Source organism: Parasteatoda tepidariorum, chromosome 10 (genome assembly GCF_982258835.1).
Source record: "Parasteatoda tepidariorum strain Cologne lab strain chromosome 10, Ptep-v5.0, whole genome shotgun sequence".
In the NCBI taxonomy this organism is placed as follows: domain Eukaryota; kingdom Metazoa; phylum Arthropoda; class Arachnida; order Araneae; family Theridiidae; genus Parasteatoda; species Parasteatoda tepidariorum.
In genome coordinates this window covers 40,456,138-40,472,711 of record NC_141764.1, presented here as the reverse complement: position 1 = coordinate 40,472,711, position 16,574 = coordinate 40,456,138, and the positions used below count along the sequence as shown (strand labels likewise).

At 31.5% G+C, this 16,574-nt stretch overlaps 1 protein-coding gene across 1 annotated transcript in view; it reads left to right on the top strand.

Annotated features, from left to right (window-relative positions):
- Positions 1-662: 662 nt before the first annotated feature.
- The window catches only part of LOC107450358 (lipase member H), a 32,313-nt gene continuing 16,401 nt past the window's right edge, over positions 663-16,574 (top strand). The window contains exons 1-4 of the mRNA XM_087153999.1: positions 663-1,160; positions 5,546-5,790; positions 10,891-11,064; positions 16,205-16,313. Of these exons, the coding sequence (XP_087010125.1) occupies positions 1,091-1,160; positions 5,546-5,790; positions 10,891-11,064; positions 16,205-16,313 (598 nt within the window). The 5' untranslated portion in view covers positions 663-1,090. The remainder of the gene's footprint in view (positions 1,161-5,545; positions 5,791-10,890; positions 11,065-16,204; positions 16,314-16,574) is intronic.

The following is a 16,574-nucleotide window of genomic DNA, read 5'->3' as shown; positions in this document are numbered from 1 at the left end:
TGCTCTGTTTTAATTTTAACTAAGATTTTTTATTTTATTATACAGGGTGATTCTAAGAAGATGGGCAGAATTTTAGGAAGTGATAGTACACACCCAAGCAAACAATTTTTATCAATTTTAACAATTTCATTGTCGAAAACAAAAAGCAAAGGTGCTGGAGCATTTGGAAAGTTGTTTGATGCAAACGTGAAAGCTCCATTCCTGTTGCGAGTTACCGCGTTGCGTAACTTGTCGCCAGGCTTTCGGCCGCTGCAGGGAAAGTTCGTGATATGCCTGGTGTGTTTCAGAATGTTCGGGCAACTGTTTTGAACACTTATTGTAATCGCATGCCATTAAATTTGCTTTCATAACTTAACTTCATCGTTCTTTGTGTGTTTTTGCCTCATATAAGAACATAAACTTCGACGCCCTCTAGCGGTTTTGCGTTTTGTTTTCGACCATGCATTCTTTGATAAAAATTGTTTGCTTAGGTGTGTACTATAACTTCCTAAAATTTTGCCCATCTTTTTAGAATCACCCTGTATAATAAGGAAAATATTTTAATAAAAACTTAATTTCTTCATGAACAAAATAAATGAGCGATAATTTGGTATCAATCTAAAAAGAAAAAAAAGTCATGCATTATAACTCGAAAATTTCACATATCTATCTGACATCATTACGATATTGTTGGAAGTTTAGTGTTACTTCGTTTACGCATGAACTTTTCCTTCTATTTTAAATTGCGTTAATACTTTTTATTCACTTTTACTACTCTTTACTGAAAGTCTAGTCATGTCTATATAGGAATTAAAAACTCTCGAGATGCCTAGCTGCACAATAATCTTTTTAAGAATTTATTTCAAGTCTAGTCAGTGCTTTGGATCAGCTGCATCATCTGCAGGTGTTTCTTGTAAAATAGCCCATTTAAGCACCCTACGTAAGCACGTAACCCTACGTAAAGCAAACAAAAAGCTTCGAATATAGTTTTAAATTTTTCATTCTAAATGAAATGTGACAAACGGATTATTCATGAGAAATTTTTTGCTTCTAAGGTTTTTAAAGTTTAGTTTATGGAAAGATTAGTTTATGGAAATCTGAAATACGTAAAATGCTTCTCAAAATCGCAATAGAGTGGAATACTTTTTTCCTGATAATATTAGGGACTATTCTTGAATCTGGTAATAAAATATTTTTAAATATTTTTTTCATATTTATATTGCAGTCGTTGACCAATTTAAAAATATCCACTGTCATGCTATTGTTAAGTATTAAATATTTCCTAACTTCTAAAAACTTTATTCATTGCATTTTTTTAGGATAACACTTGGTTTAGCCACAGCTTTGTACATTTATAACGAATATCTTTATTTCCGATTTTTGTTCCATTATTCGAAAAAAGTGCTTTTGTCATATTATTCATTCACGTTTGTTTAATTCTGCAAAGTGATAAATCTCGTTATAAAGATAGAAAAGAAAGTATCCAAATTAATAATTTGTTTTTAATATTTATTCTTCTATATATATATATTTCTCTTACACGGCTACAAAAAAAACCTCATTACAACTCCCCGAATGGCAACGCTAGAAAATCGACAAATGATTGCCGCTAAAAATGTCACATACCAAATCTAGCTGAGGTGGCTCAACATATAGTGCTTTTAAAAACGGAAACTGAAATGACTTTAAGCTAGGCAGAAGTGAGTAGTCTTTGTCGATAGATCTCTATCTTAGTATTTTGTCGAAAGCACTTTTTTTCACGAATTTATATACTACGAATTTATTTGACGATTTTTCATTTATATCGCGAATTTATTTGTTTTATTATTGTTATTAGTTATTCATTCAAAAATGAGTCTCAGTCGTGCTGTTGCGCTTTAAGATTTTATAATATAGCACATTTCTAATAGGTTTAACGAATTACATGTCATTTATTTGAATTCAAATTTATTTTAATGACTTAGTATTTACTAAAAAGATGTAATTTTTTTAAAAAAAAATGTTGTTATATGGATTTGAATGATTGTTTTGAATTCTTAGAATTTTGTGTATTTGTAATGTACCTAAGTTAGTAGCGAGCGAAGCGAGCTTGGTCTGCGAAGCAAACCATATAAGATTGCGTAGCAAAATTTTCGGGGGTTGGCGAGCGTTAGCGAGCAGGGGGCGCAGCCCACTAGTTTGTTATAATCTTTGTAAATAAAATAGACTTTTCAAGGTTACGCGATTTCCTTTTTTAATTACCATGGTATCACTAAATCTTGCTTTTTTCCCACACCAGTAAGTTATTATAATAATATTATAATAATATACAGTTATGAGCAAATACTCCTCAACTGCCGTGTGAAGGAAAAAAAACAGTGTAGCTACTAGTCACATCGTAACCAAGGCGACGAAGATAGAAAATGTAACGTCTATTTGAATTATAAGAATTGATGGAAAATTTGAATTAAAAGAAAGTGATGGAAAAAAAAGTACAAATTGCACTTATCCCCCATCACTTTTTGTATTTTTTTTTCATCAGTGAGCAATTATCATCTACGGATTTATGGAACTATAATAAACACAAATAGCCAAACCATCATAAAGAACTTTATTAAATTCAATTAAAACTAATAAAACAAAACGGTAAGCTCATGAATTTAACTTGTAGTTAACCTCTTTTTCGTAGATAAACGTAGGATCGTTTGGCCCTGCATGTGACTATTTTATTACGCTTTGAAAAAATGCCGTTTTATATCTTTTAACTTTAGTTTAGAAACTCTTAATATCAGGTTGAGTAAAAAGTTTTCCGCCAAAAAAACAATCCTGTAAAATGATAAATAGATAGAAAATCAGCAAAGTTAATGTGGATAGTAATCTCCATTCAAATCAACAATATTCTGTCAACGTTTTGGAAACTTTTCAAACCCTTCTGCGAAGAACTGGGGGGTGCGCGAGTCCAGAAAGCGATCAACCTCATTTATGACCTCATCATTTGAACGGAAGATTGTGCCATCAAGATGCAGCTGCAGATGTGAAGACAGATAGTAATCCGAAGGTGCCATATCTGGACTGTATGGTGGATGTTGCATCAAATCCCACTCCAGTGTGTAGAGGGTCCAGCCGGTCATTGCACTGACATGTGGCCGGGCGTTATCTTGATGAAAGAGAACCACCTTCCTTCTGAACTCGTTTTTTCGTTTTTCGCGAAAGGCATCGCTAACATTGATTAGCTTATTGTTGTATATTGTACTGTTGATAGCCTGCCCGCTTTTCAGGTTCTCCTTGTAGATAATTCCACGACAATCCCACCAGATACAGCGAAGGACCTTCTTGTTAGTTAGCGTTCGTCTTGCAAACGAACCTGCTGATTCCCCGGGTGCTGACCACCCTCCTTTACGTCTAGTATTGTTGTAGTATACCCATTTTTCATCACAGGTCACAATTCTGCTCAGAATGTTCTCTTTCCTTTGATCTCTGAGCAGAACCAAACGGGCCGCTTTTATTTTGCTCTTGTCTTCAGCAGTCAATTCGTGAGGCACCCAGCGGTTAAACTTTAATGTTAAATTTATGCGTTTGAGGGCATTTGCTATTGTTTTTTGGCAAACGTCAAGCTCAAACACAATGGTTCGTGTTGAAACATTTCTGTCTTGATCAATAATTTGCCTTAATTGGTCACAATCAATTCATTAGGGCGGCCAGAACGTGGTTCATCTTCAATGCTGAAATTTCCACTATTAAACTTTCGAAATCAAACTTTTACTGTATCATAAGAAACAGTATTGAAACCTAAACTTTCACATATTTTCTTGCGGCATTCAGTTACACTGAGTTTATTTCGGAACTCATAGTACATAATCGTTCTGATCTGCTTACGTGATAGCTCCATTTCAAACACTTTTCTGGAGCACAAGATGATAAAGTTTAGACAAACAAATTACACAGTTGTGTAGTTCCAACTTTCAGCTTTAAAATGCAAAAGCCCATTTCAGAAAAGGTTAACTACCGCGGGAATGGCTGGTGCTGGCACGGAGGTATCTCCCCTTGGCGGAAAACTTTTTACTCAACCCGATATATTTCTCCTTGCATTACTGCATCACGCTGTGCATTCAGAGTTAAAACACGAAAGCATAATATATTTTTGAATATATGGGCTTTCAGGTTTTTTTTTCTTCTTTTTTCTTTTTTAAGGATCAGGAAGAAAAATTTATTAAAAACCTTGCAGAAATGTCTTCACTTTTTCAAAAGTAATAAATAATATATTTATTTTATTTTTTTCAACATCAATGAACTTTATTTGATAGTTTTAGGCTTTGGAACAACTAAAATTTGTTTCTTGGAAATAGTAATTACAGCACAATTTTAAAATTTTCGAAATTTTGTAGCACACTAAACCGCAAAAGAGGACATATAATCTGCAACTTTTAAACGGTAGGGGAGTGTGAGGTCAATTGCAACATTTTTTACAAAATTATTTTTAACTAACAAAAAATCCAATATATTATTAGTATTAATTGGCAGACGAGTAAAGTGGACTATCCTCTACTAGAAAAAAATAAATACCTGATTTTAAATGTTATTATATTAGTTATTAACAATTTTTGACAGTCGTGCATTTGTTACAATTGTCCCCACTTCCGGGGTCAATTGTAACAGTTCATAAATTCAACTAAAACATGGTTAATTATACATATTATCATAGTTGTGAAATATTTTTTTATTGATTAACATAGTAGTGATATTTTAGAAGTAAAAATAATAATGAGCAGAGACCTAAAGGGTTAAACTTTTAACTTTAAGGGGTTAAAAATTTTAATTTATGCTGTGAAAGGTGACAAATAAAATAATGCTCATGCAACATTATATAAATGATATAGGAAACTATTGGTGGCTCTTAAAGAGTTAAGTAATGGTTTGTAAACATAAGATTATTTATTTTCATCTGTTACAATCGTCCCTTTACTTATTGTTACAATTGTCCAAGACGCCATTTCAGCTTCATTTGTTAAAAACAATGCTAGTTAATTAACAAAACTAATATTTTTTTTGAAATATTAATTAAGGTGTCCACTTACATATTCGGTTAATAATTTTTATTTGTTTAAACAAAATTACTTTGTTACAAAATAATATTCTAATACCAAAAAAAGTACTTGCGTAGCGTGAAAATATCTTTTGTGATGTAACTCTTTCAAAAGTACATAAAAATGGTTGCCATTAGGGGTGTACATGTAGATTTATTAAATACACCTTGAGCGCCATCTAGGAACCAAATCTAGAACTTGACACTCGAAATTTTTGCTCTGTTACAATCGTACTCTGTTACAATTGACCCCACTTTCCCCTACTTAAAGGAACTTCATTATCGCGCAATTTAAAGCATATAAAATTTAGATTGCATGATATTATGTTTCAAATTATACGGAAGCCTATTTCAATTTATCACTTTATTACTTTATTAAAATAGAACCCAATCGAACGATATTAGGGTTAAAGGTATCAATTGTAGTTCGTTATAGAACAGTTTTTCTGTGAATGAATATAATTATCATTATTGCATTTTTGAATTTTATATTGCTTCAAACAGGTTTTTGTCAAGTCAGGATAGATAAACTCAGTTGCGGTAGTTTTTCCCGTCCAATCCATTACCTTTTTGGTAGAGCAGATCCGAAGTTGAAGTACTTGCTTTACACCAGATCTAATGCTCAAGATAGTTGCGACCTTCAGCCAACAGAAAAAGCTTTCCGAATGTGCAATTTTAATCCAAAAGTTAAAACGGCAGTTGTAGTTCATTCGTGGATACCCAACTTAGATACATGTTACCCAGTGTTTGTAAGTGCATTATTTGTTATGACATCCTTATCTAACTTTGCTTTACTTCTTAAGCAAGGCAGCTTTGATTGATAACTTCTATAAAAAAAAAATAATCCTTGTATTTTGGATAGAAGATTCTCACGATTTTAATACTAAACATAAAGACATTTTACAATTCAACTTGCAATAACTGGTTATGGTATATAGTGTTAACTAAAATGGAAACGGCAATTTTTTTGCTAAGTACCTTTTACACTACGCTATAGTTTTTGATAAATGTACGTTATTTTACTACCATTAATAGATCACCATCGCAATGAGGGTGGGTGGATTTGAGGCAATAGCATTCATTATTGTGCGCAAACATATTTTTCGAATTTCAGAATGGCGAAATTTTTAAGCGTATGAAAAAGTTTTGCACATAATTATAAGAATCATTTTTCCATGCAAGATAAAATGCTTATTTATAATTATATTTTACTCCAAATGGTTTCAAAATTTTGAATTGTAGGATAAGCAAAATTTTTATTTATTTTAAATTATACAATTTTAAGGGCAGTCAGTACGGCGTATACCAATCATGCTAAAACTGAACTTTTTCGCTGTACCTTTTCTCAGCAAGATTTTGCCTCATTCTTTTTCCACAGAATATCTACATACCCATATTTACACAATGTGATAACTGTTTATATATATCTTTGTCAGAAAGTTTTTTAAAAAAATTATGAACTAAAAACTTTATTTTTTTGTAAAGTTCCATCATTTTTGAGCAAAAATCTTTCATAACTCTAAAAGTGTTCCTGTTAAAGCTAAACATCTCAGCATACAACTGATATAATCAGAAAATCTCCCAAAAATTTCAAAGCGATATCATAATTAGTTTTTTTAGAAAAGGTACATATAAAAAAATCAGTTTTAGCATTATTTATATATGTCCTTCCGACTCCTCTTACATGACAAATATGAAATTATAACTCAGAGTTTTAGAGTAACACAATTTCAAACACTGCGTGATTTAATTCTCGATCTCTTAATAACTATTCGACCGATTTCGTTTCAATTTTCTCTTTTAATATTGCATATTTTAAAATGATGTAAAATTTACATAAATTTCTAAGTTAAAGTTTTTCGATCATTAAAAAAATATTATACGTATGAAAATATCATATTTAATAAGTTATATAATTGTGAGAAATGTATTTCTTATTTGCTTAAAAAGTTCCTGAGATATGATGAAATACGGAAAAAAGGGAAATTGTCAGTAAAGAGTTGTTGTTATTTCTAATGCCTCTTGCCACACCGACAAGCCTGATTGGTGAAACAGAGCAAATTTAAGGCATACTGTGCGCTTCTTGCTTTTCAGTGGCGCCATCTTTATCCAAGAATTCGACTTTTGCCACACCATGCGCCGCACCCGTTTATAAGACGGACCCATTCATACATCCATTCATTCATCCATAGATCGTAATTTTGACCTGAATCAGAGAATTATCGATCTCCAATCCAGTACCCCCAAAGGTTTTGATTTGTTATGGGAACATGGAGGACTTTTTCAACTTGACAGATTTAACATGCATCAGTCACTTTATTACACCTTAGTGTTCTGCCGGCGGGGTTCAAATCCACGAGCTCTCGGACATGGGCCCAGCGCCCTACCTACCAGGCTATTCCTGCCCTATTAAAGAGTACAACCCTTCTAGCTATATTATTGTGATCTTATTATCTTAACCAACCTGTTCCTAATATTTTGATAGTAAAAAACGCAAATACGTTTGAAAATTATGTTAGCTTTCAGCGAAAGTACTTATTTGTGTTTGATTTCCTACTATAATTAACAGTTAGGCTAAATAGTAAGCCTAAAAATCATATTATATTTCAATCTTATGAATCTTTAGGATTGACATTTTGAATGTGAAAATTCAAACTTTAGAACAATAGCTATTCAGGGAGATATAATTTTTCTACTTATTGTTCAAACACTTTAGTGAGGAATTCTGATACAAATATTCATGTTATGTTTGTAAAATTTTTATCTAAGCATTTTATTAAATGAATCTTTTAAAAATATAATTTAAGAGTATTTTTCCAAGTAAGTAACATTGCAAGGTTGAAATTGGAAGAAAAAAATATTAAATGAATTAAAATAATTTTGCCATTAATGGTCATTTAGGTCTACTGGTAGGCTTTTTTTGTCTCATATTACAACTGTAAAGATCATTTATACAACTCTATAAAATATGGATGCTCAAATCTCACGAAATTTTCTTCGGTTTTAACGAAACCGTTTTCTGGTATATGATCCGAGAAAAAATTCCGTCAAAGTGACGAAATAATAATTGTCATTTCTTCGAGGAAACAAATATCGGAACATTTAAAGAAATATTTCGCCATTCTATTTTTTTTTTTTTTTTTTTTTTTTTTGCAAAGCGAGGAAAACCTCGCAGATCTAATGTACCTAATTTTTCTAAAAATTACTTAATCGTGGGCACCTTAAAGGTAGATCAATATCGCCTAAACAACACAGGAAAGACGGATAGAACAGAGCGATAAATTACACACACCTGCCCAAAAAGAGGTTCGAACCCGAAATCTTTCTTGTACGAGGCTAACGCCTTGCCATACAGATCGGTTAGTTTGTTTCGCCTCTTTATTTTCAATCGTTTAGGCTTCCTTTTAGTTTCGTCATTCTTAGTTAACAATCACCCACTATGCTTTGCTATGAGGTTCCGAGTTGAGGAAACATTTTCGTCACCTATTTGAGACTTCGCATTTTGTCCAAAATCACGTTATTTTGTGACAAAATGCTAATCGAAATACAGCTTTATGTTTGCTGAATCGTTAAAAGGGGGAGTTTTATTTCTGAGAGTGTAATTATTTAAATATATACGAGATCTTGTAGTTCAAGAAAAGCTGATCATTAGATTAAAAGTGTAAGAGAAAACCGTTTATTTTTACTCGCCGTATGGATTTCGCATAATTAGTAAAATAATCCACCAAATTAATCGACTAATTGCTCTTTTAAATAATGCAATGAGAGGGAAATATTTGTTGTTTTGTTATTAATATTTTTAACTATCATCTATACTAATCTTCTTTTCTCGTATTATCTTAACAGAACCATAGTTAGAAAACAATAGTTTAGTACTTCTATTGAAATGTGAAAAAAATTTAAATGTATCCAATGTCTTTTTTCCACTGTGAATATTTATATTAAAATGATTTTTAACAATTGTTTTCCCTGGAATGTCTTATCTTTTAAATTCAGGGTGGTAAAGGCAAGCTCTTACAAGCTGATAACTATAATGTAGTTGTGTTTAATTTGTAGCTGAAGACAAGCTCTTATAATTATTAAAATCATTTACAAAATAAACCGACTAATTGCTCTTTTAAATAATGCAATGAGAGGAAAATATTTGCTGCTTTGTTATTAATATTTTTAACTATCATCTAAACTTCTATACTAATCTTCTCTTATCGTATTATCTTAACAAAACCATAGTTAGAAAACAATAGTTTAGTACTTCGATTAAAATGTGAAAAAAAACTCAAATGTATCCAATGTCTTTTTTCCACTGTGAATATTTAGATAAAAATGATTTTTAACAATTGTTTTCCCTGGAATATCTTATCGTTTAAACTTAGGTTGGTAAAGCTCTTATAATTATTAAAATCATTCGCAAAATGAACCGACTAATTGCTCATTTAAATAATGCAATGAGAGGAAAATATTTGTTGCTTTGTTATTAATATTTTTAACTATCATCTAAACTTCTATACTAATCTTCTTTTATCGTATTATCTTAACAAAACCATAGTTAGAAAACAATAGTTTAGTACTTCGATTAAAATGTGAAAAAAACTCAAATGCATCCAATGTCTTTTTTCCACTGTGAATATTTAGATAAAAATGATTTTTAACAATTGTTTTCCCTGGAATATCTTATCGTTTAAACTTAGGTTGGTAAAGCTCTTATAATTATTAAAATCATTCGCAAAATGAACCGACTAATTGCTCATTTAAATAATGCAATGAGAGGAAAATATTTGTTGCTTTGTTATTAATATTTTTAACTATCATCTAAACTTCTATACTAATCTTCTTTTATCGTATTATCTTAACAAAACCATAGTTAGAAAACAATAGTTTAGTACTTCGATTAAAATGTGAAAAAAAACTCAAATGCATCCAATGTCTTTTTTCCACTGTGAATATTTAGATAAAAATGATTTTTAACAATTGTTTTCCCTGGAATATCTTATCGTTTAAACTTAGGTTGGTAAAGCTCTTATAATTATTAAAATCATTCGCAAAATGAACCGACTAATTGCTCATTTAAATAATGCAATGAGAGGAAAATATTTGTTGCTTTGTTATTAATATTTTTAACTATCATCTAAACTTCTATACTAATCTTCTTTTATCGTATTATCTTAACAAAACCATAGTTAGAAAACAATAGTTTAGTACTTCGATTAAAATGTGAAAAAAAACTCAAATGCATCCAATGTCTTTTTTCCACTGTGAATATTTAGATAAAAATGATTTTTAACAATTGTTTTCCCTGGAATATCTTATCGTTTAAACTTAGGTTGGTAAAGCTCTTATAATTATTAAAATCATTCGCAAAATGAACCGACTAATTGCTCATTTAAATAATGCAATGAGAGGAAAATATTTGTTGCTTTGTTATTAATATTTTTAACTATCATCTAAACTTCTATACTAATCTTCTTTTATCGTATTATCTTAACAAAACCATAGTTAGAAAACAATAGTTTAGTACTTCGATTAAAATGTGAAAAAAACTCAAATGCATCCAATGTCTTTTTTCCACTGTGAATATTTAGATAAAAATGATTTTTAACAATTGTTTTCCCTGGAATATCTTATCGTTTAAACTTAGGTTGGTAAAGCTCTTATAATTATTAAAATCATTCGCAAAATGAACCGACGAATTGCTCATTTAAATAATGCAATGAGAGGAAAATATTTGTTTCTTTGTTATGAATATTTTTATCGATCATCTAAACTTCCTTACTGATATTCTTTTATCGTATTATCTTAAAAAGATTTTTAGCGAATTGTTTCCCTTGGAATTTTTTATCTTTTTAATTTAGGATCTTAAAGACAAGCTCTTACAAGCTGATGACTACAATGTAGTTCTGTTTAATTGGACAGCTTACTCCAATACCTATGGCTATACAAGCAGCAAACCTGTAAATTATGGTATTGCAGCAACTTATAGCGTTATTGTGGGAATTAAGTTTTCTTCTTGGTTACACTTTCTTCAGGTAAGTAAAAGAATATAAAACTTATTTAATACTAGCTGAATACCCGTTCTTCGGTATTCAGCTAGTATTAAATAAATTTTTCGGGGTAAAAAAATAAAAAACCAAATAATCAATAAATCGGTATTATCATTAAGAAATCATGAAGAAAGCCGAAAGGAATATACGGACACAATTAATAGACTTAAAATATTCAATTACCTTTTTATCTCAATTTCTATTTTTTACTCATTATTAATTGTTGCCTTTCCTGATAATATTATTTATAAGATTCAGTAAAACATGTTTCTAGAAGTTAATCCCTTAAAAATAAAGACTAACAGTTCTCAATTATCATTTGACGTGATGCCGTTGCTCAAAGTCGACTTGATAGAATGATGGAAAGAATACAGACCAATCATAGAAAGAATTTTCATTCGAAGAATAAAAATTCCTATTAACTTAAATATATATGTTCTTTAGTTACATTAGAAATTGCAATAGACAATATTAAACTTTTAAGTTAAAATTGTACTAACTTTTTTAACTAATCTGATTTTTTAATCTGAAAAACTGAATTCCGCAGTAGATCGTAAGGCACGATTCCCAGTAGATCACCGAAGTCAAGCCTCATTGGCTGAAAGTAGTGAGCTTGTGGATGATTACTTTGATCAGCTTTCTAAGAGACCGATGATGCGCGGAATGGCCGTAGTTCAACTGTTCTACCATGAAGTGCTTGACTTTATGCCCAGGTTGGTTGGTTACTAAAGCGGGGTAGCTATACCCTCTGCAAATTGTGATGGCAAGTCTTCGGTTCATACTCGGAGATGTTTCCCAGACCACCGTCAACAGCCAATTGTGCGATTCACAGAGGCTTAGAGGATAAAGTACTCGCCTCCCAATGAGGTGTTCCAGGTTCGATTCCCAGTGATGACTGGTCGAAACAAACTCCGTGCCTTTCTCTCACCGACCACTGTGCTGACGTAAAATATCCTTGAGTGGTAGACGGATAAGGTGTTGCAACCCCTTGCCATCAGGATATCGGTAGGAGGTTTTTAAGGTTTTCCTCTCCATGTAACTCAAATGCGGGTAAGTTCCATAAAAAAAAATCCTCCACGAAGACTAGTTTGTCTGGATGCTTTATCCAGGAGCCAGGAGTTCTCTTGTCTGCTAGATTTCTTCAAAAATACAAGTCTACGAAGCTAAACATTAGTTGTCGTAAACTCAAAATTGGGTATATATATATATATAACGAAAATAATTTCTAATTCACTTTTTTATTTTTCATTATATCGACAATGTTGTTGATTGTTGACACCAAAACTCAAATGTTTTATTATTTGAGTGAATGGGAATTCCGTCATAGCTTAAAATCAGTTTTGTATGTATTTAAAAAAATTAATCCATGTTTCTGTAATATAGCATTGACAAGGTTAGGTTACTGCTGTTTATTACTCTCCATTTCCTCAAATAACAAATTCTTTATGTGTTTTTGATAAAGGAGAATTTTCAAAAAAACTTAAAGTATAATATTTTTTTAACAAAAAATGAAAAAGAAGTGAAAAATTACAGGTATCTCAGTTGACTTAAAAATCAATTCATAAACAAGCTTGATGTTCTTATTACTTACGACGGGTAATTCCTTAAATTATATTTAGAATTAATTAAATGTTGTTGTTGTTGTTTTGTAGTTCATTTACGTCACTCTAGAGCTGCACAATGGGCTATTGGCGACGGTATGGGAAACATCCCTGAGGATGATCCGAAGACATTCCATCACAATTTTGATTCTCTGCGGAGGGAATGGCTCCCCCGCTTCGGTAGCCCGACTATCTGCGCGCGAAGTCGAGCACTTTACTGTAGAACAGTTTAACGAGGACCAATACCTCACACCCTCGGTCCCTACGCAGGCTGATCCAAGTGGTCACCCACCCGCACACTGACCGCAGCCAGTGATGCTTGACTTCGGTGACCTGCTGGGAACCATGTCTTAACGATCAGTCCACTGCGGGACTTAAATATTTAAAAATAGTTATTTATAGGTTGCAACTTTCGCAATTAATAAACTTTACTTACGAAGTCGGGAATCCGTTGAAAGAAAGATTATTATTTTGGATTTCGTTGCCAAAAAAAAGTGGATATTGCTGGTATAGATTAATGCTATCAAAATAAATGTAATAAATTTTACTGAACTACATAAATTTCTTCCAATTCTTTTACCCTAAAACAGTATTTTAATAATAAAAAATATTTTTTGTTGCTATTCTGCATAATGTTAATTATAATTTTGGGCTTTATAATGTTGAATGTATTTAGAACAGTAAAACCAATATTTTATTTTCTATCTTCTGTTTCTTAAAATAAGTATCAAAAGATTTACTGAGATTACAGCTTTTTTTTAAAAAAGTCTTCAACTGATATGAAGATAAATTCCCGCTTTAAATTCAAGCTGGAACAAATTTAAAAAAAAATCAATAACTTTAGATTTGTACTTTTTTAATATCTAGAACAATTCTAAACTTTATTCAATATTTATTTTAAACAGGGAGTTTAGTAATAAAAACTAATATTTAATAAAAAAAAATCTCAAATATTTCTTAAAAATAAACATAATATGGTTTAAAAAATGAAAGAATAAAAATTATTTTGTATTTATAAAGCATCATATGAATAAAGAATATGTTACTCGAAACTCATTCTCATACCTTTATTAATCTAAAAAATCCTAAATATTCATAACTAATAACATTTCGTCAACTATCAACAATAGTTCAGTGGGTAACATTGAAATTGATGATGTAAACATCTCTTATATTAAGCCCACGTTTATATTAAGCAACATTAAGGCACAATTCAATGAATTTAATGCAATCTGAAACAGTCGGATGTAATTACGAAAATTCAAACGAAAGTTAAAACTCAATAGCTTTCAACGCACTGCGATGGTAAACAAACGCAAATAGGCACGTCAGCTCATCAAAATCCCGAGACCTTCCGTTTTAGCTAAAAACGAAAGTAAGCATTTTGTTTTAAAATTAACTTAATAATTAGCACTCTCAGAGAAATAATAATATCTTTTCTGAGGGTTTTGAGTGATTGTGTATGCATTAAGATTAAAAAAATGTTTACTGTAATTTGACAACTATTGTTTTGGAAAAAACATTTGAGGAAACTTAGCGTCCCACATTGAAAAAGAAGCTTATTTCTAATAATATACTTACTCAAAAACCTTGTAACAAACTTGATTCATTCTTGCAAGCAATATTCTGAACATACACTATTCCTTAACTTAAAATGTTCCAAGGCAGTAGTTTTACGAACTTAATATTGTTTATATAAGGTACATGGAGGAGCTGATGCAAACAAAATCCATCTGATATCTCATAGTTTTAAGGACTTAATATTGTTTATGTAAGGTACATGGAGGAGCTGATGCGAACAAAATCCATCTGATATCTCATAGTTTTACGAACTTAATATTGTTTATATAAGGTACATGGAGGAGCTGATGCAAACAAAATCCATCTGATATCTCATAGTTTTAAGGACTTAATATTGTTTATGTAAGGTACATGGAGGAGCTGATGCGAACAAAATCCATCTGATATCTCATAGTTTTACGAACTTAATATTGTTTATGTAAGGTACATGGAGGAGCTGATGCAAACAAAATCCATCTGATATCTCATAGTTTTAAGGACTTAATATTGTTTATGTAAGGTACATGGAGGAGCTGATGCAAACAAAATCCATCTGATATCTCATAGTTTTAAGAACTTAATATTGTTTACGTAACGTACATGGAGGAGCTGATGCAAACAAAATCCATCTGATATCTCATAGTTTTAAGGACTTAATATTGTTTATGTAAGGTACATGGAGGAGCTGATGCGAACAAAATCCATCTGATATCTCATAGTTTTACGAACTTAATATTGTTTATGTAAGGTACATGGAGGAGCTGATGCAAACAAAATCCATCCGATATCTCATAGTTTTAAGAACTTAATATTGTTTATGTAAGGTACACGGGGGAGCTGATGCGAACAAAATCCATCCGATATCTCATAGTTTTAAGGACTTAATATTGTTTATGTAAGGTACATGGAGGAGCTGATGCGAACAAAATCCATCTGATATCTCATAGTTTTACGAACTTAATATTGTTTATGTAAGGTACATGGAGGAGCTGATGCGAACAAAATCCATCTGATATCTCATAGTTTTACGAACTTAATATTGTTTATGTAAGGTACATGGAGGAGCTGATGCAAACAAAATCCATCCGATATCTCATAGTTTTAAGAACTTAATATTGTTTATGTAAGGTACACGGGGGAGCTGATGCGAACAAAATCCATCCGATATCTCATAGTTTTAAGGACTTAATATTGTTTATGTAAGGTACATGGAGGAGCTGATGCGAACAAAATCCATCTGATATCTCATAGTTTTACGAACTTAATATTGTTTATGTAAGGTACATGGAGGAGCTGATGCAAACAAAATCCATCCGATATCTCATAGTCTTAAGAACTAAATATTGTTTATGTAAGGTACACGGGGGAGCTGATGCGAACAAAATCCATCTGATATCTCATAGTTTTACGAACTTAATATTGTTTATGTAAGGTACATGGAGGAGCTGATGCAAACAAAATCCATCCGATATCTCATAGTTTTAAGAACTTAATATTGTTTATGTAAGGTACACGGGGGAGCTGATGCGAACAAAATCCATCTGATATCTCATAGTTTTACGAACTTAATATTGTTTATGTAAGGTACATGGAGGAGCTGATGCAAACAAAATCCATCCGATATCTCATAGTTTTAAGAACTTAATATTGTTTATGTAAGGTACACGGGGGAGCTGATGCGAACAAAATCCATCTGATATCTCATAGTTTTACGAACTTAATATTGTTTATGTAAGGTACATGGAGGAGCTGATGCAAACAAAATCCATCCGATATCTCATAGTTTTAAGAACTTAATATTGTCTACGTAACGTACATGGAGGAGCTGATGCAAACAAAATCCATCTGATATCTCATAGTTTTAAGAACTTAATATTGTTTATGTAAGTTACATGGAGGAGCTGATGCAAACAAAATCCATCTGATATCTCATAGTTATAAGAACTTAATATTGTTTATGTAAGGTACATGGAGGAGCTGATGCGAACAAAATCCATCTGATATCTCACAGTTTAGGAGCTGCAGTATGCCACTTTGCCGCAAAATATCTCTGCAATTTAGGACGCATTACATGTAAGTACCACTGAGTCATTGACCATCGTAACTAAGATTACTGAATGTAGTTTACAAAACGTAATACGGATATCACACGAGAGAAAAATAAGAGCAACCGTAAACGGAACCTCCACTCTATCCTCAACCCTTAACGCAATTTTGCAATTGCCGATAGGGTTGTTTAATTGCCCGAATGGTTGCTCATAATAGGGTTACTAATTTTTGTTACTTACCTTAACTTTTAGCTAATATTATTGTTTTTTCATGTGATGCTATTAT